At 39.9% G+C, this 25,814-nt stretch overlaps 1 protein-coding gene and 2 non-coding genes across 3 annotated transcripts; all 3 read left to right on the top strand.

Annotated features, from left to right (window-relative positions):
- Positions 1 to 252: 252 nt before the first annotated feature.
- Trnak-uuu (transfer RNA lysine (anticodon UUU)) lies at positions 253 to 325 on the top strand. The gene has a single exon. It is a non-coding gene; the product is annotated as a tRNA-Lys (tRNA).
- A 125-nt stretch (positions 326 to 450) lies between these two features.
- Trnat-agu (transfer RNA threonine (anticodon AGU)) lies at positions 451 to 523 on the top strand. Its single transcript has one exon. It is a non-coding gene; the product is annotated as a tRNA-Thr (tRNA).
- Positions 524 to 4,101: 3,578 nt separating this feature from the next.
- On the top strand, positions 4,102 to 25,543 carry LOC139935373 (octopamine receptor beta-2R-like). Its single transcript, XM_071929921.1, has 2 exons — positions 4,102 to 4,297; positions 21,842 to 25,543. The coding sequence occupies exon 2, from the start codon at positions 22,256 to 22,258 to the stop codon at positions 23,396 to 23,398; it is 1,143 nt and encodes a 380-aa protein (XP_071786022.1). The 5' UTR covers positions 4,102 to 4,297; positions 21,842 to 22,255; the 3' UTR covers positions 23,399 to 25,543.
- The last annotated feature ends 271 nt before the right edge of the window (positions 25,544 to 25,814 follow it).

Below are 25,814 nucleotides of genomic sequence, written 5' to 3'. Positions count from 1 at the left end.
GCAAATTTTTGTGCTTAGCAGCTCTATGAAATTGGGCCCTGTAGTTGAGCTGAATGCACTGTACTATTCCAACTTTTAAATCGAACCAGTTTGGGTTCCCTTGTTTGGTTGATTTTAACATCGTTGTCGTTTATAATATTTATAAGGCCATTCCAGGATTTTTAACATCTTTGGAAAAGATGATTTTTAGAATGAATATAATTAATAATATTTAGTGTCTCCATAAAACTAGTCAATTTTTAAGAACTGTGAGCCCGGTTAGCTCAGTCGGTAGAGCATCAGACTTTTAATCTGAGGGTCAGGGGTTCAAATCCCCTACCGGGCGACGATCTGGGGGTTCAAACTTCTTGTAGCCATTATCCTATTTTACTTATTGTTGTTCCGTTTCTGATTTTTGTTATGGGGAGGGGGGCTTTGGTTCTTTGTTCTACATTTTCTACATTTCATTATGGCGCCGTGGCTTAGTTGGTAAAGCGCCTGTCTAGTAAACAGGAGATCCCCGGTTCAAATCCGGGCGGTTCCTTTATATATATTTTTTTGCTTCACTTATAGTCAGATAAACTCGTTAAAGGCAGTGGACACTATTGGTAATTACTCAAAATAATTAGTAGCATAAAACCTTTCTTGGTGACGAGTAATGGGGAGAGGTTGATGTGAGAAACAGCTCCCTCTGAAGTGCTATAATTTTTCGAGAAAGAAGTAATTTTCCACGAATTTGATTTCGATCAACCATCTAAACGCACACAACTTCGTGTGACAAGGGTGTTTCTTTCATTATTATCTCGCAAGTTCGATGACCGATTGAGCTCAAATTTTCGCAGGTTTATTATTTTATGCATAATGTTGAGATACACCAACTGTGAAGGCTAGTCTTTGACAACTACCAATAGTGTCCACTGCCTTTAATGTCCTGGGGTGGATATCACAAAGGTAGTCCTAACTTAGGATTAGTCCTAGGCAATGCTAAGAGATAGGACCAGTCCTAAGTTAGGACCAGTAACTCATCCTAACTTAGGACTGGTCCTATCTCTTAGCATTGCTTATAGGACTAGTCCTAAGTTAAGACTACCTTTGTGAAATCCAACCCAGGGTTCAGTGTGAATCTTTCAAGTTGCTGCAGAGGGGGCCGAACTCTGCGTTTATAAAAACTATATCTACTAACAGACCAACATTGGCGGATGTTCTGTGGTTGGATATAAAGCAGTAACCCGGTTATTGGTGACCCATTATTCACATTGTCGGTGTTTACTTACCGGGGAATAGGCGACAAGGAGACCGTTATTCGATATCTAAAAGCCTTCGCGAGTTCCCTGGTGTCACTCGGGCCCAGCCAGGGAGTCTGAGGAATATCACACGTTGACATGGATGGATCGACAATATTTTGTGACTTCAAAGAATACGCGGAAATTAAACATTAAAATCTATTTCGTCATCGTCATAAATGTATTTTTGAGTCCTTACATTTCACGTTTCACATTTCAATTTATAAGTAACACACAGTAAACACTTTAGTAAGTTAAGATAAGTAAATTTTGATAATTCACAATAATTTATATAGTGATCAGTAAACACACACGATCTGAGTTACAAATAATTGAATAACTCAATCAACAAAATGAAGTGTATATGGGTGCGTTCGTTTAGCTTCCCTGGGTCGACCCCGGTGTGTGGCGGTTTTTTTTCCAGCACGAACGTGGGTAATTATCTGCACACGTTCGTCCTGGACAAAGAAAACGCCACACACCGGGGTCGACCCGGGGAAGCTAATCGAACGCACCCTATATCAGGAGAGGGTGACCTCCTGCACTTTAGAATGACGGTGCGAAAAGTAGATGATAAAGATTTGCAGTGCCTAAAAACTACTTACAAATTGAGATCATACGAATTGTGATAACTCAAACATCAAATTAAGTGTAGGACCAATGATGATGCCCCTCCTCTTCTTGCATCTACCCGCACCAGAATAAGGAATCCCTTCTTCCTAATTCCCCCCATGCATCCCCACTCTATATAGACTTGCTTCAAGTCCCATTCTCACATGAGAGGTCCCTAAGCTATCACCCCCAACTTACTATTATGAAACAACCCGTAGCATACAGTGTGAGAGCGTTCGTTTAGCTCCCCTGGGTCGACCCCGGTGCGTGGCGGTTTCTTTTTACCAGGACGAACGTGGGTAATTATCTGCACACACTCGTCCTGGGAAAAAAAAAACGCCACATACCGGGGTCGACCCAGGGAAGCTAAACGAACGCACCCATACAATGCGCGCTCGCCGTCAAAATGTTTGGGAATGCAGAGCATCACAAAACAATAGTTTTTTGGCGACGGCACGGGATTGGGACTTGAGTCAAGTCTATCCCCACTCCCGTTCGAAATCCATGTTCTGGTAGGCCTAATTGGTTTGGCCGCACTATTTTTCGCAAAAGTTCAAACCTGGTGAAAAGATTGCACATCTCCGGTGTCATAGCTAAGATTAATCTTGGAATGATATCCATCAACCGTAAGTGGAAATACAAATTGTGATGTCACAATACAAATCACTATGGCTTTATTGACAACTCATCTTCAGTTGAATCTTTAAGTGCTTTTAGAAGTCTTGGCCATCCACTGTTGAGAGATAAATTCTTACTTTTCTCAATGGAGACCTCTTCTATATAGACAATCAATAAGCAATCTATCAAAACGCACATCCGGATTTTAGAATCTTTTATATATAACACACATCAAGGAGGAGAGTCCGGACTACTTTAAAGTGCTCGCTGATTGCTGCCCGAGCGAACGCCGTAATTAGTCATGGATCGCCCCGTCAAAGAACGCTCCTGCGAGACCCGACTATGCGACACGACCGACTGTTTAAACTTTATGGACAATGGAGATTACGGTGGAAAGTACAAGTTTTTGATAATTCTGCCCCCCCCCCGGCCCATAAACTTCTTCCTCCTCTACCCGTCTATACCTCTCCATCCCAAACTGCCTAAACGAGGCATTGTCAAAAGTCCTCTCCGGCCCGACCTCGGCCAAGCCCCCCACCCCTACCCTGCCACTGCCCCCCCCCCCCCCCAATCAATTTGGACATCGCCACCTTCATTTTCCCAAACGCTGCTCTTAGGGATGCGACCCATATATAATACTCCTATAGCATCCAGTGCAAAATATTCAAAAATAGTTAACAATATAAGAAGTCTCACAGCTTTTTACGGTAATGAAATTATTCATAGAATTTATTACTTTCAATCAAACCTCTCCTCAATAATTGATCAACAACACCCCCAGCCCAACACACTTTGAATATGTAACTTCCCAGTAGAAGTTTGAGCATCAGTCTTGAGGTACACTTCTCAGCAATATAATGGGACAAGTTGTTCAGGGCTTAATAGGTTGTCAAAAATACTTCAAATACACCCTATACAAATCGCGACCCCACTCCCCACCTTTCCCAACCTTCCATATCCACGCTCACTCCTCCCTTTTAAAGGCAGTGGACACTATTGGTAATTGTCAAAGACTAGCCTTCACAGTTGGTGTATCACAACATATGCATAAAAAAACTAACCTGTGAAAATTTGAGTTCAATCGGTCATCAAAGTTGCGAGATAACAATAAAAGAAGAAAACACCCTTGTCACACGAAGTTGTGTGCGTTTAGATGGTTTTAAATTTCGAGACCTCAAGTTCTAAATCTGAGGTCTCGAAATCAAGTTCGTGGAAAATTACTTCTTTCTCGAAAACTATGGCACATCAGAGGGAGCCGTTTCTCACAATGTTTTATACTATCAACCTCTCCCCATTACTCGTCACCAAGAAAGGTTTTATGCTAATAATTATTTTGAGTAATTACCAATAGTGTCCACTGCCTTTAACTGAACAAGGCTCTTTATACACTTAAGTTTACATGGTTTGACCCCACAATGGACCCCTGCGCACACAAGGAGTGACGAATCCATACACGTGCGAGCAGCGCTCACAGATATTTTAATCCAAATTGGAGTAATAAACTACATCAGCGCGGCCAAGCCACCCGCATCCTCGGTGACTTCAAAGCTGTTCTGATTCTCTTGCTCATAAACTGACGTCTTTATTATCTTCCCCCTTCTTTCCAAGTGGACCCATCCTTGCATGGGCCTCACGCATTGAAAAGGAGAGTTTTATCTGTGAATGAAGCAAAAGTGTGAGAATTGTGTACCACGAGACAAATCACACATTCAACAACAAACCGGAATCGGCAGCTTGCCCCAGACGTCTCGACCGGAGTTTCAATGTAAACGGAGCCGTGGATTCGAAATTTACAGGTCAAAAAGGTAAGTTAACTGACAAAAATGGCCACACATCTCTCAGAATATAGTTTACAATATTTAATTGACACTGTGTATCATCAATGTTTTTATGATTTGCCATTTTTAAAGAGCATAACATCATATTTTTATAACGATTATTTCATTGAGCTTCTCCATCACTGTAAAATCGTCACTTATCATTATGCCAAGTAACTTTGACAGCAGTTCTACTCTTGCTCGGTATTCACCGTGTTGGTAACAACATGGATGTATGGGATTTGCAGGCATTTCATGGTTATCAACGTTGAAATGCCGTAACACTAAGATACCGGTACTGGGGTGGATTTCACAAAGAGTTAGGACTAGTCTTATCTCGAGTTAGGACCAGTTACTCATCCTAACTTAGGACTATCCATGCAACTTGTATATCTCCTAGGACTAGTCCTAAGTTAGGACTTGTCCTAACTCTTTGCGAAATAGACCTCCATGGTATTGTCGTATACGAGTTAAATAATGTGGATGTGCTCGTTATTTCTGCTAATACAAATTATGTGTCTGTCTGTGGGTGAAGGAATGGTCTGGCATAGTCGAAGCCATCACTAAAAAATGCTTTAAAAAAGCGAAATCTCATATAATTTTAATCGTCTTTGTTTGTGTGTGCAATTGTGGCTGCGTGTCAAGCGACTTAAAGGAACACGTTGCCTTGGATCGGACGAGTTGGTCTATGAAAAGCGTTTGAAACCGTTTGTTATAAAATGCATATGGTTGGAAAGATGTTTTAAAAGTAGAATACAATGATCCACACAATTATCACTCAAAATTGCACGGTTTTCATTTTACGTCGCGAACTAACACGGTCGGCCATTTATGGGAGTCAAAATTTTGACTCCCATAAATGGCCGACCGTGTTTGTCGACGAGGTAAAACGAAAACCACGCAATTTCAAGGCATATTTGTGTAGATCATTGTATTCTACTTTTACAACATCTTTCTAACCATACCGATTTTATAAGAAACGGTTACAGAACGCTTTTCAAAGACCAACTCGTCCGATCCAAGGCACCGTGTTCCTTTAATTGGCTCTGGCTATAACCGACAATGTTGAAGAATAGGACATTACGGCGTTCCAGCCATAGCCACAACCGAAACCATCGATTCGGACACAGCCATTCGACGGTACTCAGTTGGGGCAACTTCCAAAGTCAGCAATATTTTTTTCCCTGCCCAAACTTTATCAGTTGTTATTCTGTCCTTGCGCAACTTGCTTGCCGTTTTAATTTAGCTTTCCTAAGAAGTACACGCTACACCATTGAGACAGGAAACCGCACGTCACAAACAATGTTATTTGAAGTTGTCGTAACAATGCACAGTGCGTTTCCCTTGCGCAGTGTTTGTTTATTCGAGTAATTGAAAACCAAACCAAACCCAAATCCATTTTAGATAAAAATGTGTGGTACGCCGCACTCATGCGTCAATGCCCCGCTCAACAAGCAGTCATTGACAGAAATCTTTCATTAAACTATCCATTTTTGATTACCTTTTCCTCGGCTTAGTCACTCCATTTTATTAAAAAGGCCTATGAACACCATGGTCACTAAGTAAAGGCAACATTTTTCTTTTAACAAATTATTGAAGGACCACTAGAGAAAGGCATAAACAAAATTTGCGGTGTTTTTAAAGGTTTAATGGTCATTGTACCCGCATAGTACATCACAAAACTGTCCCGCTTTCAATCAATAAAACTATTAAAGTAACATCAGTGCGGAATGTGCGAAAACCAAATCCCATGTATCAACTATGACTTGACATGTGGGTGCGAAAAGCTTTGCGTACTCGAAATGAATATAGAAGAACAGAGTTTTGTTTTTATGTGGGAATAAAAATGTTGCCTTGAACCATTTTTGCTGAGTGGTTGATTGAGCGGTGACAGCATGAGTGTGCTATGTTTTGCCTCTAGCAAGGTTTAAATAAATGGGGGTAACGTGTACTGTTTGAAGCTCATTGTGAAGCTATAGGGTGTGGTGCAGTGCAGTGACTCAGAAAATTCGAAGAAAATATTTGGCCCAACATTAACAGGCACGGTATGGTACGCGAGATGTGCTGATTTGAAAATGTGTCAAAAACAACACATAAGAAAACACAAACCCAACTTTAAATTTAGTATGGCAGCCGATCTCACGGTGATTGTTAAAGTTATACGATAGACCCTACGTCAGGTTGAACCGTTTGTGGTTTCAAGATGACTTTAAAGGGATGGACACCTTTGGGTATTGTCAAAGACCAGTATTCTCACTTGGTGTATCTCAACATTTATGCATAAAATAACAAACCTGTGAAAATTTGGACTCATCTGGTCGTCAAATTTGCGAGGGAATAATGGAAGAACACACTTGTCGCACAAGTTGTGTGGTTTCAAAGTTTGAGTCTGATAAGTTACTGCAGTAACTCTTTTCAGATTGTGTATTCCAATTATGGATTATTTTTCCAATGTGGACCTTGTTTCAGATTTTCGGCGATATCTGAAAAAATGTGACCACCTTTTGAAATGAAATGTTCACATCAGTTTTATTGTACTGTATACCTCTGAATTTACAGGATTAAAACAATCGAGATGCGAGTTCATGAAATCAATTTATTTGTCATGCCAGATTGTTATGGTCATTCTCTGTCTAAAATATGTTTTGCACCATTGCTCAGGTGATCGTGATCGAAGCGCGTGACGGGCCTTCCAAATTAATAAGTGTAGGTCATCTGGCATTGTACCACCACCTGCCATTGTCCGAACTGGTAGCATTGCGAAAAAATAGGTGTTTTTATTGTGTATTAAAAATCTAGATGTAATTTGCAGCTGTGGATTGTTTTATGCGGTTTCTGTTAATTGGCTTTCTTTGGGCTATTATGTTGAAGGTGCAAATTAAGGCCGAGTTATGACCTTTCTCATATTTTGTTACTTCGTCACGCACATACTTGGTATTCGAACGAGTGGTGAGTCACATGGGTCGGCCAGAGGAAAAACAAATCACGCGAGAAAAAAAGTTCAGTCTCAAGTCAGAACTGGTTGTATTGCGCGAACACAAAAAGTTTGAACAGCAAATATTATATTACACTGCGTCAAGTATAACTCAGCAAAGTTTAACTGAGACTTTCAACTGAGAGAGGGCAAAAATTTGAGCAAATAAATCACTGAAAAACATTGCCTGCTTCACAAAGTAAATGAGGCTGACATTCCAACTATTGGAGCATGTGATTATCACGCACATGGGCCTCAAACACTCATATTGTAAACATGTCAACAACAGTTCATCCGAATGTTTGAGTTCTGATGAGCAGTAAGTATTTCTTCATCCTTTATCCATCATGTTGTTGTTTTTACCCACTCTGTCAATTTACAGATGTCAATTTGGTTCTTGGTGAAATCCAAGAAGTCTGACTGATGACAAAACTGAAACATTGATTCTATAGCTGCGCGCTATAGTATACGCGAAACAGGTTGACTATCAGTGATGGAGGCCCATTAGTTTGTTGTTCTTTGCTATTAGTTTGTTTTACCCCGTGTTTCGTTATTGTTGTTTTCGTTTTGTCGGTGTCGTTGTCGTTGCCATTGCCGTAGTCGTTGTTGTTGTTGTTGTTGTTGCTGTTGCTGTTGTTGGTGTTGGTGTTGTCGTCGTCGTCGTCGTCGTCGTCGTTGTTGTTGTTGGTGTTTTATTTTGTTCTTGTTCTTGTTGTTGTTGTTAATGTTGTTCTAATTGTTTTATTTCCCCCTTTTTCGTTTGTATTCGTTTTTATGTCTGAATCGCTATAATTGCTACTGTTGCTGCTGTGGGGTTTTTGTGGTAATTTTCAAGATGGGATTAATCTGGACAATTAATAATTGCGTACTAATAATTACCAAATAGTTGTGCAATTTGAAATTTCTGATTAATGGGTCATTCCTTTCTTTATAAACATTGTTGTGTTTATAACAAACACGATTTTGAAAACTAGTTGTTGACCACTGTGGTTGTAGACCTTGACCGGAGCGTCCGTTACATCAACATGTATGGTCAGAATTTTCAGGAACAATAAAGAACACAATGCCCCAATTGTTTCCAACAATATTGTGTAACTTTTGTTAATTATTATCGAATTGCGCAATACACGAACTCAAGCATCTACAAATTTATATAGATTACGCTAAATAGTTGTTACTGACATTTGTACTAAGCATTGCAATATATTTGAGAAAATAGCATTGAATGCCCTCAGTAGCACCTTTAGATGATTTGATTGCCACACAACTATCCCGTGTGTAAATCCCGACATTATCTTAAAGGGGAGGTACACGTTTGGTAATTGTTAAAGACCAGTCTTCTCACTTGGTGTATCCTAACATAAGCATAAAAATAACAAGCCTGTGAAAATTTGAGCTAAATTGGTCATCAAAGTTACGAGAAAATGATGAGAAAAAACACCCTTGTTGGACGAATGTGTGACAGAAAGGAAAAAAAAAGAATTCTGGCTAGAAGTCTTTTATTATTTTAGTGAGAAATTACCTCTTTCTCAAAATCTATGCTACTTCAGAGGGAGCCGTTTCTCACAATGTTTTATACTATCAACAGCTCCCCAATGCTCGTTACCAAGTCAGTTTTTAAATTCATTTTTGTTCTGAGTAATTACCAAACGTGTACCTTCCCTTTAAGTTACATTGTCCGTGGCATTACGCTAAAGTTTTTGTGTATGTTTTTCTTCGTTTTGGAACATCATCTGTCAAAATCAGTCCAGAAACTATCTTTGGAACGGTATGACACTGTCTATCAGACAATTGTCTCTCATGCTACCAGAGTGTACCATTTGCATGCCTTTTGGTTGCCTAAAAACTTGCCCTGGTGTGTGACAAGGCCTAGTGCTCACGTTGAGCACAGTTTTTGGCATCGGATTATTTGGGTCGCGGCCTTAATACAAATTCGATCTAATAACGAACCCAGCAGGGCCCAATTTCATGGCTCTGCTTACCGTAAGCACAGAATCGGCGCTTACGGAAGCAGGGAATTTTGTGCTTACGGCAAGCGTACTTCACGGGTTAGCGGCGAATTTGGGCTTCTGCGCTCACGTACAAGGCTAGCGCAGAAATTTGTGATAAGTGCACAATTTGGCGGTAAGCAGGGCCATGAAATCGGGCCCAGTCATGCTAGCTCTTCCTGCATTCACAGACTATTTCAAGTTGTACTGTGAACTTAAAGACCCCCATCAACTTGACGCTTTCAATTACGTGAATCTGGGTCTTTCAGTGGGTCGAATTTCATACATTTCTATTTTAGGCGTGCGGGAATGATAATGTGTGTCCCCCTTTTTTTCTTCCTTCCCGCCCGTGATGGAAGAGGAGATCTCCTTATGTGGAAGAGAATTTTTCCACACATTAAATTTTTAATAGCGATTCTATGCTATGCATCAGAACATTTATGTCATTTTCTGGTAAAATAATTATGTGATAGTTATATGGCTATGTGATTCAGAATTATAGGAGCCTCTCGGCCTAACATGCATTTCCATCATTAACGTTCATACACACTCTCCCCTATAATTAGGTTAGGGCCTATTTTGTCTCCAAATTGTTCTATTTTCATAATTACCAAAACTTGCCACAAACACAGAAAAATATTGCTAAACAAATCATCAGAAAAAGGTTACCAGCCAAAATATAGGTTAAGTATGCTTGTTGTGACTGCTTGCATGGTGCCCCACTCATATTTGTCAAGCAGTAAGTTCTGCTAAACAGCTTCTCTATGGGCCCATCACAAGTCCATCTTTAAATCCATTGGACACTTTTTGGTAAACAGTATTCTCCAAAGGCCCACACTTCGTGTATCACAACATATATATAAAATAACAAGCCTGTGAAAATTTAGGCTCAATCGGTCATCGGAGTCAGGAGAAAATAACTGGAAAACCCACCATTCCGCACGCCTGTCATGACATATGTTTAAAGCCACGGTGTTAAAATAAATCCGTAATTCTCGATACCGAGAATTAATAATTGTTTAAATGTTTTCTCAAAAATGTTAAGTATTTCATTTAATAGTATTTAAAGAGATGTCTTTTACCATAACATTCTGTAAACCCTGTAGGTTATTTGTAAATCTGTGAACTTTGTTTCCTGTTCCGAAAGTGTCCAATGGCTTTAATGCACGAAAATGGTGGCGGTTTACCGGCCTTACGTTGTCAGTTGTCACGCAATGTATATTTTATCCGCATGAAAACATGTTTACACAATACATAACGACAAAGTCATGATCCTGTTCAATATGTTAGAAATGTAATATGATATCACATCTTCCCTTCATTTGGTTGATCTTGTATAACGGGAAATGATCTGCGTTCTCCGTTCGCTTATATCCACGGATTTGTCGGGGAATTTCGTAGAGCGTCCGTTATAAGAATTCAAATTTTATCGTGGCACCAGCCGGGCCATAAACCCAACTCGAGGGCGATGGCACACTTTATGTCATTGGCCCTGGTGACCAACATTTGCGATTTAAAATAATTACTTTAATAGAATAGAATAGAATTACTTCATTGTCCACGTTAAAAACATAGAAACTTGACATTCACTGGCCAAATTACAAAATTTAAACCTCTGTGTATTATTGTGTTAGTAAATATTTTGTCCATTGTGTGTTTGTACTCTCATTCTTGTGGAAGTTCAAATGTTGTGGGCGTTGTCAAACAATTTATTTTACGGGCTATTTACCTCAGGTTTGCAACCGCCTTCAACAAGCTTGGAGATCCAAAGTATCTGTCTGCCAATTGTAGCCGTATACATTTAAACGTTTACAGCTCCTAACAAAATAAAGCTCATAAAAAAAATCACATCAACATCGTAAAACCAAAGTGTAGGCCCTAAAATGTGTCTGTGTTGATATTAGCTTATAACCTCAATTATTATTTACCAATATAAACAAATTACTTGTATTATGCATTTACTATTATACGTGCTAGTCATATTTCTTTAATAAATACCTAAGCAGATTAATTACTAATGGCATCAGGCCAAGCTGAGTTGTAAGACAGTTAGGCCTTCGTGTAAAAAACCCGGTATCTTCACAAAATCTTCAGTTTTATCACAGTTGATGACATAATTGTTTTCCTATATTAAAGACAGTGGACACTATTGGTAATTTTCAAAGACTAGCCTTCACAGTTTGTGTATCTCAACATATGCATAAAATAACAAACCTGTGAAAATTTGAGCTCAAACGGTCGTCGAATTTGCGAGATAATAATGAAAGACAAAACAGCCTTGTCACACGAAGTTGTGTGCTTTCTGATGCTTGATTTCGAGACCTCAAATTCTAAACTTGAGGTATCGAAATCAAATTCGTGGAAAATTACTTCTTTCTTGAAAACTACGTCACTTCAGAGGGAGCTGTTTCTCACAATGTTTTAATGCACGAAAATGGTGGAGGTTTACCGGCCTTACGTTGTCAGTTGTCACGCAATGTATATTTTATCCGCATGAAAACATGTTTACACAATACATAACGACAAAGTCATGATCCTGTTCAATATGTTAGAAATGTAATATGATATCACATCTTCCCTTCATTTGGTTGATCTTGTATAACGGGAAATGATCTGCGTTCTCCGTTCGCTTATATCCACGGATTTGTCGGGGAATTTCGTAGAGCGTCCGTTATAAGAATTCAAATTTTATCGTGGCACCAGCCGGGCCATAAACCCAACTCGAGGGCGATGGCACACTTTATGTCATTGGCCCTGGTGACCAACATTTGCGATTTAAAATAATTACTTTAATAGAATAGAATAGAATTACTTCAGTGTCCACGTTTAAAACATAGAAACTTGACATCCACTAGCCAAATTACAAAATTTAAACCTCTGTGTATTATTGTGTTAGTGAATATTTTGTCCATTGTGTGTTTGTACTCTCATTCTTGTGGAAGTTCAAATGTTGTGGGCGTTGTCAAACAATTTATTTTACGGGCTATTTACCTCAGGTTTGCAACCGCCTTCAACAAGCTTGGAGATCCAAAGTATCTGTCTGCCAATTGTAGCCGTATACATTTAAATGTTTACAGCTCCTAACAAAAAAAAGCTCATAAAAAAAATCACATCAACATCGTAAATCAAAAGTGTAGGCCCTAAAATGTGTCTGTGGTGATATTAGCTTATAACCTCAATTATTATTTACCAATATAAACAAATTACTTGTATTATGCATTTACTATTATACGTGCTAGTCATATTTCTTTAATAAATACCTAAGCAGATTAATTACTAATGGCATCAGGCCAAGCTGAGTTGTAAGACAGTTAGGCCTTCGTGTAAAAAGCCCGGTATCTTCACAAAATCTTCAGTTTTATCACAGTTGATGGCATAATTGTTTTCCTATATTAAAGACAGTGGACACTATTGGTAATTTTCAAAGACTAGCCTTCACAGTTTGTGTATCTCAACATATGCATAAAATAACAAACCTGTGAAAATTTGAGCTCAAACGGTCGTCGAATTTGCGAGATAATAATGAAAGACAAAACAGCCTTGTCACACGAAGTTGTGTGCTTTCTGATGCTTGATTTCGAGACCTCAAATTCTAAACTTGAGGTCTCGAAATCAAATTCGTGGAAAATTACTTCTTTCTTGAAAATTACGTCACTTCAGAGGGAGCTGTTTCTCACAATGTTTTATACCATCTATCTCTCCCCATTAATTGTAATCAAGAAAGATTTTATGATGATAAATATTTTGATTAATTACCAATAGTTTCCACTGCCTTTAAACCTTTAAAATATTCATTCTCATGTTTTTAGCAATAAGATAAAAATGGGATTCAAATATGTCTTTTCGAAAATGCCAGTGTATTCCCATTGACTCCAAAGTTTGTGCTCGAAAATGACTGACGATACATCCCACTGTATAGTGTCGACGATGACAGTATCATAATAGTGACTCATAAGATTGTATTAGAAAATGACGGCATGATTTTGTGTTCCAAAGTTTGTGTAACGATGACTGCGCATGACCGTGTTCCTAAACTCTGCGTTTCAAGATGACAGACAGTAGTTTTCTTAAGAAAATGTGTACAGGCTACAGATGCTTTTGGTAATGTTCGATGTTAAACATCGACAGATTTCAATTCCCGTTCATCACAAACATGAGCTGGTGGTGTAACAGTTGCACGATCGGAACAGCTGTAATATCACTTTCTAAAAAGTTTAAAGACACTGGACACTATTGGTAATTGTCAAAGACCAGTCTTCTCACTTGGTGTATCCCAGCATTTGCACAAAATAACAAACCTGTGAAAATTTGAACTCAAATGGACGTCGAAGTTACGAGATAATAGTGGAAGAAAAAACACCTTTGTCCCATCACCGTAACGAAATTGTGTGCTTTCAGTTGCTTGATTTCGAGGCCTCAAAATCTAATTCGGAGGTCTCGAAATCAAATTCAAATACTTTAGTGGAAAATTACTTCTTTCTCGAAATTTAGGTTACCCCAGAGGGAGCCATTTCTCACAATGTATTATACTACCAACAGCTCTCTATTGCTTGTAACCAAGTAAGTTTTTATGCTAACAATTATTTTGAGTAGTTACCAATAGTGTCCATGCACTGCCTTTAACTATATGCCTAAGGCCCTACTCATCTTGAGGTATTTTCTAGGGAAAAATGCGCGACATAAGATTTATTTTGCGTGTGTGATGATTGTAGGCAAATTGTTTATGCCTGTGTTTACCTTTATGATTGATTTGTATACATGATTGTGTACATACATACACACACACACATATTGATGTATTTACATTGACATGAATACGCGATCGATGTTGTTGCAGTTTACCTCTGCGAATTCCTGTCGACAAACCAATCAATCCATAGCCCGGGAAGGCAGCGACTTTAAGTGGAATTTCGATGACGAAGTCATCTTCATCCTCCTCCACGCCTCCCGGAATGTCTTCCTCCCTTCTCGACGAATCACCAGTGACACATTCCACCATCTGGAACCTAAACCCAATGGTGCCCCCATCACTCTCAACCCCCCCCCCCCCCCAATTTGTAGACTTGTGAACAAGTCGTTGAATGGTCTGTCGCGGTAGTCGTGGCCGAGAGGTTAAGAGCACCGAATTCCGATCAGCAGAGTGTGGGTTCGAATCCCATGCCGTGACACTTGTGTAAGCAAGGCACTTAATCCTTTGGATGGGACGTAGAGCCGTTGGCCCCGCGTGTTTTGTAACGCACTTAAAAGAACCCAGTGCACTTCGGTAAGAGAAGGGGTTCGCTCCGGTGTTCCTGGACGGGCTGCTGATTGCGCCGTAGCACCTTGTAAAAGGTGCTACTAGGTGTCAGATTTCTTACCTTCAATAACTTTATCTTTCTGTAAAAATGTATATACTAAGCGCCCTCTTTTGTAGCTTTTTGGTAGATACGTTCGCTATTCGATATAATACTGTTATTCGATGTGTTGGTGGCGGAATGATTTAGGTTTCCGCGATCGAATGCTACTCTCGCGAGATCTCTGCTCTCTCGCAAAGCTGTTGCTGCCGACTGCTACTCCCAATACCGTCCGTGAGAGCAGTAGTCTCCCGGGGGCCAGCAGTCTCGCGAGAATATTACCAGTGTCGCGGGAATCGCGGGGAGAGTCAAACCCCTATCACTGCAAGAGACATTTAACGACTTGTTGACAAGTCTATACCCAAATTGTCTTGCCGCCTTCTCTCTCGCCAAAGCGCCCCGGTGGCTGACGGCACCGGCCCGCTGCTATTTTCGTCTCTTCCGTCGTCTAATTCGTTAGGCCAATATAACCGTGTAATTGTCCGATCGGATAAGTTTGTGTGAACTTCTTGCACCGGGGCGCAGCTGTCGTGTACAACTTGGAATTCATGCCGTTTTTTATGTAGAAACGGGTTCATATTTCAGAGAATGTTAAACGAGCGGAAAATTAGCTTATTAATGTGGTGACATATTACAAGTTATTTTTAAGTGCCAATTTATTTCAAGACGAAAAAGCAACAGTTAGAAACACTGCTGAGTAGCCACAGTCCACTGATACTAAATTAACATCAATGTGTGAACCCACATAGCAATTATTGGTATAAGTGACGTATCTAATTCTAATTGCACTAATTAGGATGGTAGATTGGGGATTGTGCATTTTGTTCGACTGTGGATAGAGAAACCTGGGCGGGGTTCTGAGTAGGACTAGTTCTGATTGGGGCTGGGGGTCTCATTTACGCCTCTGGATACACACCAGCAGCGACAGCGGGTCCAACACTGCCCTACTTTTTCATCACATTATCCACAACACATTCTTTCCATGCATTTCGGTTCACATAAACTTCTCTCTGGTGGGCAGTCTGTTTCCATTGATGTTAAGAGAAAGTTTAAGAGAATAAGACATCAATTAGGGGTGGGGGCTTCTGATGTAACCAACCAGTCATTGTGTACATTTTGTTCGACCTCGTTAATTAGAAAGAAGGGGCAACTTGGGGCGGGGATGTGAGCGGGAGGGGGACGCTGGTCTCATTTTAAGCCTCTGAATAAACATCGGCGTCAACGCAACGGTTCAAACACTGCCCTACTTTCACATCACATTATCCACAACACATTCTTTCCATGCATTTCGGTTCACATAAACTTCTCTCTGGTGGGCAGTCTGTTTCCATTGATGTTAAGAGAAAGTTTAAGAGAATAAGACATCAATTAGGGGTTGGGGCTTCTGATGTAACCAACCAGTCATTGTGTACATTTTGTTCGACCTCGTTAATTAGAAAGAAGGGGCAACTTGGGGCGGGGATGTGAGCGGGAGGGGGACGCTGGTCTCATTTTAAGCCTCTGAATAAACATCGGCGTCAACGCAACGGTTCAAACACTGCCCTACTTTCACATCACATGTCAACAACACATTCTTTCAATGCATTTTCGGTTCACAGAAAGCCCCTCTGCATGGCCTTGGCAATTTGTTTCCATGGCAGATGTTTTGAGCTCTGAGCGGATGAAACACACTGTTCTCATCATCTTCTTCAAGTTTGCTCATTCAATCAACGTCTCTATCAATACATCGTTCACCATCTCACACTCGGCTCCAAGTCACCCTTGATGCTCTGTCTTATCATTTTCTCTGCTGGTCTTTCTATCTAACATAGGCCAACATAGGAAACATTCGGCCTTGGGACAAGATGTTTCTCGGAGTATAGCTCAACCCAATTTCATTGAGCTATTTTTCGTAGAGCTACTTTGTGTCATTGTCAAAGACCGGTATCCTCACTTGATGTATCCCAATTCATATACATTAAATCAACAAACCTGTCAAAACTTGGGCTTAACTGGACATCAAAGTTGCAAGAGAATAATAAATAAAGAAACAAATCTAGTTGCACAAATTTGTGTGCTTGCAGATGCCTAATAAAAGGCTCCAGGCCTGGAGCCTTATAATGTTGGAGTGAGAAATTATCTTTTTCTAAAATAAAAACTACGTTTACTTCAGAGACAAAAACATCAATAGCTTTCTCCATTGCCCGTTTTCAATATTTTTTTTTTCTAACAACTATTTTTGAGTTATTACAATAGACCTTATGCATTGACGTCATCCAGCCGCCATCTTTGAGGTCAAACGGTGACGAAACAATCAAAACGCACATAGATTGACCAATGAACAATCTCCTTTTGACCTCAATGCGGGTGCGCCGTACTGAAATGACGTCATGTGCATAAGGTCTATAGTGTCCAGTGCCTTTCAAGGCAAAATAAACTTTTGGTTTTTGGAGCCGTTTGAATGTTTGAAATACAAAATGTAGAAGAATAACCTCTATAGAAATGCACATGCAGTCTGAGAAGAGTTACCGCGGTAACGCTCCTTGTTATATATTCAAACTTTTAGGGACTCAAATTATCCTTTTCGAAGTATTCTCCTGTCAGAAAAGATGAATGGAGAGGTCGACATTTAAATCCAACTTTCCCGAAGATGACAACAGTTAAGGTACAAACATGTTCCAGGATGATTGGTACCAGCCAATAGCTGCTATACTATCCCGAATTCTTTCAGGCTGTGTGCGTATACGTTTTTAACGACATAATCTTTCCAGAAATAAAAAGTTCGAGAAACCCTTCGGAATGCCAAATAATTTGCGGCATGCAAAGATGACAGCCAGCCAGCCTGCTGACAAAATAAGCCCCTCTCGAACGGTATACGCAGTTCTCTTCATGTGAATCTCAATTCTCTCCCTGAGAATGCCTCCCCTAGTTGTACCCCCCCCCCGCTCTTTTTCCTCTCACCGCAGACCTCTTCGTCATGAATCAAGTAAAGGCCCAAAAACAAAACAGTTTTAACGTCCTAAAAAAACGAAGGAGAATCGAGGGCCTTTTTTCAAAATGGCCGGCCGACACAGTTTTAAAGACATCCGGATCGCTATATAAACATAATAAAAAAAACGGCGAAGATCGTTCAAATGTACCTTTTTTGTCTTCGTTTAAAAAACTAAAGGAGGCGGCCTCTATTTAAAAAGAATGCGGGCGGGACGATAAACAGTTTTTATTTTTGGCCTAAGTTATCAGTTTGTGCTTGTTATTGACATTGAGCAGGAGGCAGCGGATGAAGACGAGGGATTGTCAATACTTAAAGCCGGACTTCGAAGCTCAATTTTTAAGTGTCAAGATCATTCCGATTTCTACTCCTTCAAACAGCTGCTTGTCAAATTCGTACTCATCACAAAATGTTCAAAGTAATCTTTATAAAAAAACAGTTCAATAACAGCAATAATGTACATGATTGAAAAGGCATTTTTTCGTTTGATACGAGAAAATAAAGCCACGACAAACAAACCAATCAAGGTGTTGACATCCTTTGATGGTCTCTCTGTGTTATTGTTTATATTTACTCAGGTATGTTGTGAGTAAACAAAGTGTTTTAACACTTTATTTATTTTTAAGATACTTCTTTGTATTATTCTTTGTATAATACTCCAGGTGTGATCGTCTGTTTGTCACAACAAATGATATGTTGTGCGTAAACAAAGTGTTTACACACTTTATTTATTTATTTATTTACAAGGTACTTCTTTGTATTTTTGTTGGTATTACTACAGGTGTGATTACTATTGTCACAACATATTCAGCTTGTGAGTAAACAAAGTGTATATTTAAAGTCATTTTAGGTCAAAGAATATGTTTTCATTTTGATGGCTATCATTTAACTCTGGTTACTTCTGGGTTCGGTGTCTGTACTTTTTTTTAAATTTTTTTTTAAACTAGGATAACCCGACCGACCTTCGTCCGCTTCCAGGCTCAAAATTCGTGTTTTTAAAAATGTTGAATCGTGTTACAATAACAACCACAAATATTGATGGAGTGACCAAAACAATTACTGAGTGTTATTTCAGAGAGATTTTGAGTCCGAACTTCCGCAATTGGTGTCCACAATCGCATGTTCGCATGTTCGCAGGTAGGCACTGAGCTTACGTTCATAACCTGTAGGCTATGAGAGCGTTCTCTCTTTAGCATGGCAAAGGTCGTGGGTTCGAATCACAACCGAGTAATTATAGTGCGATTTGTTTTCACAGAGCTCGGGAAAGTACTGAGTATGCAGTGCTAACACACAACAGTGTATAATGGGTAAAACCCAAACTAATATTCTTTATTCCCGATGCGAATTTCCATGAGTACAATGATTGCATTGGATTAACGTGCTTTGACGTAAGCTTTCCAAATCTGTGTTTTGATTGGTCCGAGGTGACGTTTGTCAGGTGCACTTTCAATCACCTGCACTTTCAGTCGTCTGCATGCTGAGCGTACATGCTTGTTATGTACAATGTGTACAATGTATGTGAGAGTGAATATTGTATCTCTCCCTGTTGGAGTCGTGTCAGTTGTGAGAGTGAAAGCCAATTTCATCACTCTTTTTTTTTGTGTGAAATTGGAACGAACTTCACTTGAATTCGAGTTAAAAGAACCCTACTTTCACTCTAAAAAAATATTCGCCATGTGGTTCTTCGCAAGAGTGGCATGGCGGACAAAACGAGTGTTTTTGTTCACTCTTTTACATTACGAGAGTACATAATGTTGTGTACATCATGTACGTAGTATGTGACTGCGAATCTCAATGTGAAATGGATACGAGGTCAAAGGTACATTTTGTACGGATCCGGACATCCGCTAAAGGCTGATATCTGGCGTAATTCACGAGCCTCGAAGTGTGACGTCAGATGTTCAGCCTAGATCCAAAACCTTCCTTGGACTCGAGTCTTAAGGTCATGTCACACAGGGCATTTTTTTAAGGCAACTTGGAAGCAACAAATTGCACTGCACTTTAATTGTACTGCACTCAAAGTGACGGTTGGCCGTAACCTGCACTGCAAGAACTAAGGTGTGTAAATTGACACTGAAGAGAGTATCAAGAGTTAGGCCGTGTCCGAAACGGCGACTTCGGCTACAGCTACGTCTAGATCAGCGCATCTACCAGTGTTGAAGAATAGCAGACGCGCGCGATCTAGCCGTAGCTGTAGCCGAAGTCGCCGTTTCGGACACGGCCTCATTATCGTCATCATGGTATTAAAATAAGAACACTTCAAAAATAAACGAATGAAAGTGCCTGCTTTTCTTATCACACCACAGGCTTACGAGACGACTGTTTTGCCACTTTTCTTCTTTTCATTACATTTTGTTCACTTCTCTTCTCTCTCTCTCTTTTAAAATTCCTATCTCTTAAACCACTGCAGATTTAACTACACAACCGCTTCCGAATTTCCATTAAAAAAATAATAATAACATCCCGGAGGCCAAAAATAATCGTCTCGTTAATGTTTGGGTTCTAGATTTCCTACGACCGCAAAATAATGTCTGCGGTTCCAGTCTTGAAAAACAATCACTCCGTGGTGTGAACAAACATCATGAGTAATTCAAAGCTAAAGTTGTCTTCATCGTGTTGACGACATTTCAAATGGATATTAAATACTACTTTTGGTTTAGGCCTTTGGAAAAATAAATACATTCCTGTTTTCACTGAATCACCCATTTAAAGGAGACCCGTGGTAGCACAACAAATAGGTAAAGCACAACAAATTATGCCATTTGTGACTAGTTTCCTGCTCATTTTGAACTTCCCCATTGGAGACATTCGAGCGGCTCCTCAGTGGAAAATTAAAACAAGTATGATTTTGCTTGTGATTTATTTTGATTAGGTAAGAATAATTCATATGAATGTGCATTTATAATTCAGCAGTAGGCCCTACACTACCTTTAGACCACCTTTATCACGGTGCAGCCATTTTGAATTTCTCCCATTGATATGAATGTATAACCAAACCGAGGCTGGATGAACAAACTAGTCTGGTTCCTGCAAACTGATTTTAGTATACATTATTGTTAGTTGATATGAGGAACATGACCAAGATGGACCAAGAGGAAGGCATTATGACAAAGGTCTATTGATGGGGTGTTGCAGGCAGCCTCACCTTCCACGCCTCAAATACAGCAAACCATCAAATTGAATTAGTTGGAAACAGCAGTGTGTTTTCCGGACATCCTAAAAGCTATCTTCAAATTTCAGCTGTTGAAGTACTTAGGCAAACGTTAGGGGTTATGTTTTTCAAATCAAACTGCATTTCAGTTTTCATACGGAAATCATACTCTGTTGATTGGCTCTGGTTTATACGTAAGCGAACATTACACAATATTGGTTTAAGAAAAAACTTGTCTAACATAACAGATTTGCATAAAACTTATACGGTTTAATGATGGTGAGAGCAGAAATACATCCCTTCAAACATTTCTGTCAGAAATAAATAAAGCTAATTTCCCGTTTGGGGTGTATCGCTCAGTGAGCGTTTCATTATTTGTTTGTTTGAATTTTTCGCTTATGATCATTCCCTAAATGTTTTACAGTTAAAGGCACGAACACCTTTGGTAATTGTCAAATTCTCATTTGGTATATCCCAACATATGCATAAAATAACACCTGTGAACATTTTAAATCAGTTGGTCATTGAAGTTGCAAGAGAATAATGAAAAAAAAAACACCCTTGTTGGGTTGTGTGCTTCCATATGCATAATTAGAGGCTTCAGACCTAAAATCTTATAGTATTTGAGTGAGAAATTACCTCTTCCTCAAAATCTACGTTATTTCAGAGGGAACCATTTCTCACAATGTTTTATACTTATAATATCCACAACTCTCCATTGCTCGTTACCAGAGCAAGTTTTTATACTAACAATTATTTGTAAGTAATTACCAATAGTGTCCACTGCCTTTCAAACCTAAATGAATTACTGGTCATGATCAAACCAAGTCTTGGATGACAAAGATTGTTGTATGATTCAAGGTGACACAGGCGCCTCAGCAAGTCATAAATCTTTCTTGAGGTCAATTTTCATTTCACTCGTTGCCTCTTAAACACCTCACAATTTAAATCCACAAAAATCACAACACATTTTCCAAAGATTGTTCTATTACCTAGGGAATGTTTAACGGCCCTAGAAAGTCTCCTGGGGTGTGTAAACTTCGGACAGGAAAGATATAACCCAACAAAACAAGTGACTCTGATTGTAATGGAGTTTTATTGCGTTGTTTTACTTTCAGACGAGCCGGCGAGCAACAAGATACCTGTTTCCTGTAGATACCATCTTATGCCATGCTTTGACCGACCGGTCACGGCCACACGTCACGTGATCGCAGAAATACAGTGACGTACCATAATCAGTGAGAGAAAAGGCGGGACTTGGAGACTTCCAAAGTGCGTTATATAGCTCCGTGTGGCAGCTGGCGTATTTACAACTGAACTGCAATTTCAATCTGAATGGAAGACTGTAATATCTGCTCTACAGCTCATGTTTCGTGGTGCCATCTTTCTGTCAGCAGATAACGTGTAAAGTGAAGTGAGTTACGCGCCAATTTGTAAGTGTCGTCCGTTTGCCGAAGATGCCGTCTGCAGATACCATCGCTGAGTAAAGTTTTGCCCCGAGCGTTGAAACTTTATTCCAGCTTTATCACGACATGGAATTTATTTTGAACAACACGGGTGTAAGAGCTACACCAGGTTTGACCACCACGACGGTGCCATTTTCTCAACTGCCAAGTGATGCTACTGGCGTTGATGTCACATTTTCTTACGGAGAGCGGGTGGTCCTAGCGGTCGCGATCTGCCTCATCGCCGTGTTTGGCGGCTTTGGTAACGGCCTGGTCATCATCTCAGTCGCGCTGTCTCGTAAACTCCGGACAGCTACCAATGTGTACGTTGTGAGCCTGAGCACCACCGATCTGCTGACTTGTCTGTGCTTACCGTGGCATGCTCTGGCAGTGGCCAGTGTTGACGGGTGGCCGATGGACATGGTCGTGTGTGCCACAGCGGGTGCCTTATCCATCATCTTCGTTGGTTCGAGTATGATAACTCTCGCATTCATCGCCTTGAACCGGTTATACCTGATCACCCAACCCAGTGCAAAGTACCGTGCCTTCTACACCTCGAAGATGCTGATTGCAACTACTCTCCTAGCCTGGTTGTTACCCATCGCCACCGTTGCCATCCCTCCCCTGGTGGGGTTGGGAAAACTCGGCTACGACGACAAATACCTCCGATGCGGACCCCTGCACAAGAGCAAGAACTCCTTCAGTGTGTATGACAGTATCATCGCCACGGTCTTGTACCCTGCTCCTCTGGTCATCATCGTAGTCAGCTACGTGAAGATCTTTCTGCACATCAGGCGCCACACTAAGACAATCACGGCACCCAATGAACACTCTTCCTCGTCCCACTACCCGAAGAGTCCCGCCGTCAGCAACGGCAACAATCACCCCCAGACGCCGGCCCTCAAACCCCAAAGCTCCACCAAGAAACGGCTCAGCAGACGGCAGGTTGAAATCACCAAGAACCTCTTCTACGTGGTGTGTGCTTTCGTGTTGTGCCTCACGCCGTACAGCACTGGTCTCATGATACCCGGGTTGGACCATTTCGTCCCATACGCTGGGGTCATCCTCTTGCTCAATAGCTGCGTCAACCCCGTAATTTACGCGGCAAAGCATCCCCACTTCAAGACGGTGTTCCGTTACATCTTGACTCTCAAATTCTCAAAAATACCCGAGCCGTCAAACTTTCTTAGGTCTGCTCTCTCATCTCGCAGTGACTTACCAAGCAAATAACTATTGCGATGAGAGCTTGGAACACAAGCTGACAAAACTAGACTTTGAACTATCTGTTGATGTCGGTTTTCCGATACGATTACCAATGTAAATTTTCTAGCCCTTTTTAAAAACTGTGTTGTAAATTTGGACGCTTTAGTTTACCGTTTTTTGAGAACCATTTATTTTTGTCATACCTTGAAATTGAATACCTAACTTAATTAATCAAGGCATAGGTCCAGGTTGGACAATCGGTAAAAATTTAATGACGAAAGTAGTTCTCCGATCCGATCACCGATTTAAATTGTATAAATTTTATAAACACGTGCTGTGAATTTTAGGGGCGCTGCATTTTGGTGTGTTTTGAAGACCTGTGTATTCTCGTCACTATTAATTGCTTTCATTTAAGTTAGAACTATGTCCAGGTTGGACAATCGTTTCACAAATACAGAACCTTATTATAGATTAAGTTTGGACAGCCGCTGAAAAGGAGCAAAATATCTTAAAGGAACGATACAGAATTGGTAAGAAACAAAAACCGTGAAGATCACAGATTTACATAAAACTTGCACGGTCTAGTGATGATGATGATAGTTGAAAACATCCCTTGAAATATTTCTGTCTGAAATGTCATACTTGATGAGAAATAAATTATCTAACTTCGCTTTTGGAGTTAATCGCTCAGTGAGCGTTCTATTCATTTTTATTTTGGCATCGATGCAACGCAAAATTTGTAATCGGTTTTTCACTATTTTCTCGTGACCAAGATGGCCGATCGATCTCAAACTTCTACAGGTTTGTCAGTTTATATATATGGTGAATTACATAAAGTGCTAACACTGCCAGCAACTGTTTTGTTGCAAAAACCAATTCTGTAATGTTCCTTTAAGTTGAATCCTTAGAAACTATATAGTTAAAGAGGCTAAAGATTACAAGTAAAACCAACTTCAGACGTTTAAAGCTTTTCATGTGAAGAACTTCTTTGAACGAAACCCTGGCCCTTTTCGAAACCACGGCGTGGTTTGGGCTCTGTATGCCCATTTTCTAATAGAGCCCAAAAGGTCACAAGTGCCTTTCGAAAAGTCCCAAAAAGCAAGCGGATTGTCGAAGAAGATTCGTATTTTTAAAAACTATTATATAGTGTCAAAACCTTTCAAAATAATGCCAAAGAGGACTGGAAGTCACACTACTCAAAGTTGAATGTGATATGGTTGGCATTCTTTTATCTTCATTCTTGTTTTTCTCTCTCACAAAATATTTGTTTTATGTATAGAACAATATGTGCCAACATAAAAAATAACGAACATGTGAAAGTTACAGCTCAATCGGTCTATCCTAAGAAAAATAGTGAAAAACCACATCACTGTTTTCAAATCGAGAAATGAAGAGCTGCTGATTTTGTGAGAAACGGCTCCCTCTGAAGGAACTAAGTTTTTGAGAAAGAGGTAATTTCTCACTCAAATACTCAAAGAAGCATTTTAGGCATCTGAATGTGTGCAACAAGGGCGTTTTTCTTTCATTATTCTCTTACAACTTAGATGAACAATCGAATCAACATTTTCAACGACTTGCTATTTTATGCATATGTTGTGATACACCAAGTGAGAAAACTGGTCTTTGACAATTGCCAAAGGTGTCCAGTGCCTTTAAAGTGCATATATATATATATTTTTAAACAAACTTTAAAGACAGTAGATTTGACCCAAGTCGAACGAGTCCTTCGTCGCGTCGTTTGATTACTGAAAAACTGCATCAAGACAGCGACTTAGAATTAACTTCGCCCCACCCAAAACCAAAAGTGATGCAAGCTTGCCAAAAAGTAGTGAACGGTAAATGTGGAGGAATATTTTTGCTTTCATACCAGTTGTGTACAATATTTGGGGGCCTAATTAAATGTTTATGTAAAAATGTGGTTTATAATAATTTATACATTTTAATGCGTCCATTGTACCATAGATGCCTTAAACAACTGGGTAAATAGTATTTATGTATATATATATTTTGCAACTTGATCACTCGGTTTACTGACAAAAAACGCATCTTTGTTAATAACGCAACAAGTTTTGTAGTTTTTAATTTACGTAAACAATAAAATGCTTTGTCTGTTTTTATACATGTCGGTTCTTTTGTTTGTATATTGAAGCCGCAAAAGGAAACCATATTATCAAGGGCGTTGAAAGAATCCAGCTATAGCACATGTTTTTGTTTTGTTTTTCGTTTAGAAAGGAGTGAAAACAAACCAGTGATTTGAAATTTAACGATGTGGTAAATACTACCAACAGGAACACAGTCTGTTGCCAAATTGAATATGACGATTTACGAAGGAATAAGTTAATTAACACCTACTTGGAACAAATATTGTATACCCCTGCTGAGTGATTTGGTGTTTACAACTGGAAGGACAAATCTGGAGGGTCCCATCCCCTATGGGCAAGCT

The sequence above is a fragment of the Asterias amurensis genome, chromosome 3 (genome assembly GCF_032118995.1).
Source record: "Asterias amurensis chromosome 3, ASM3211899v1".
In the NCBI taxonomy this organism is placed as follows: domain Eukaryota; kingdom Metazoa; phylum Echinodermata; class Asteroidea; order Forcipulatida; family Asteriidae; genus Asterias; species Asterias amurensis.
The sequence above is the reverse complement of the archived record's forward strand: the minus strand, read 5'-3'. Positions and strand labels throughout refer to the sequence as shown.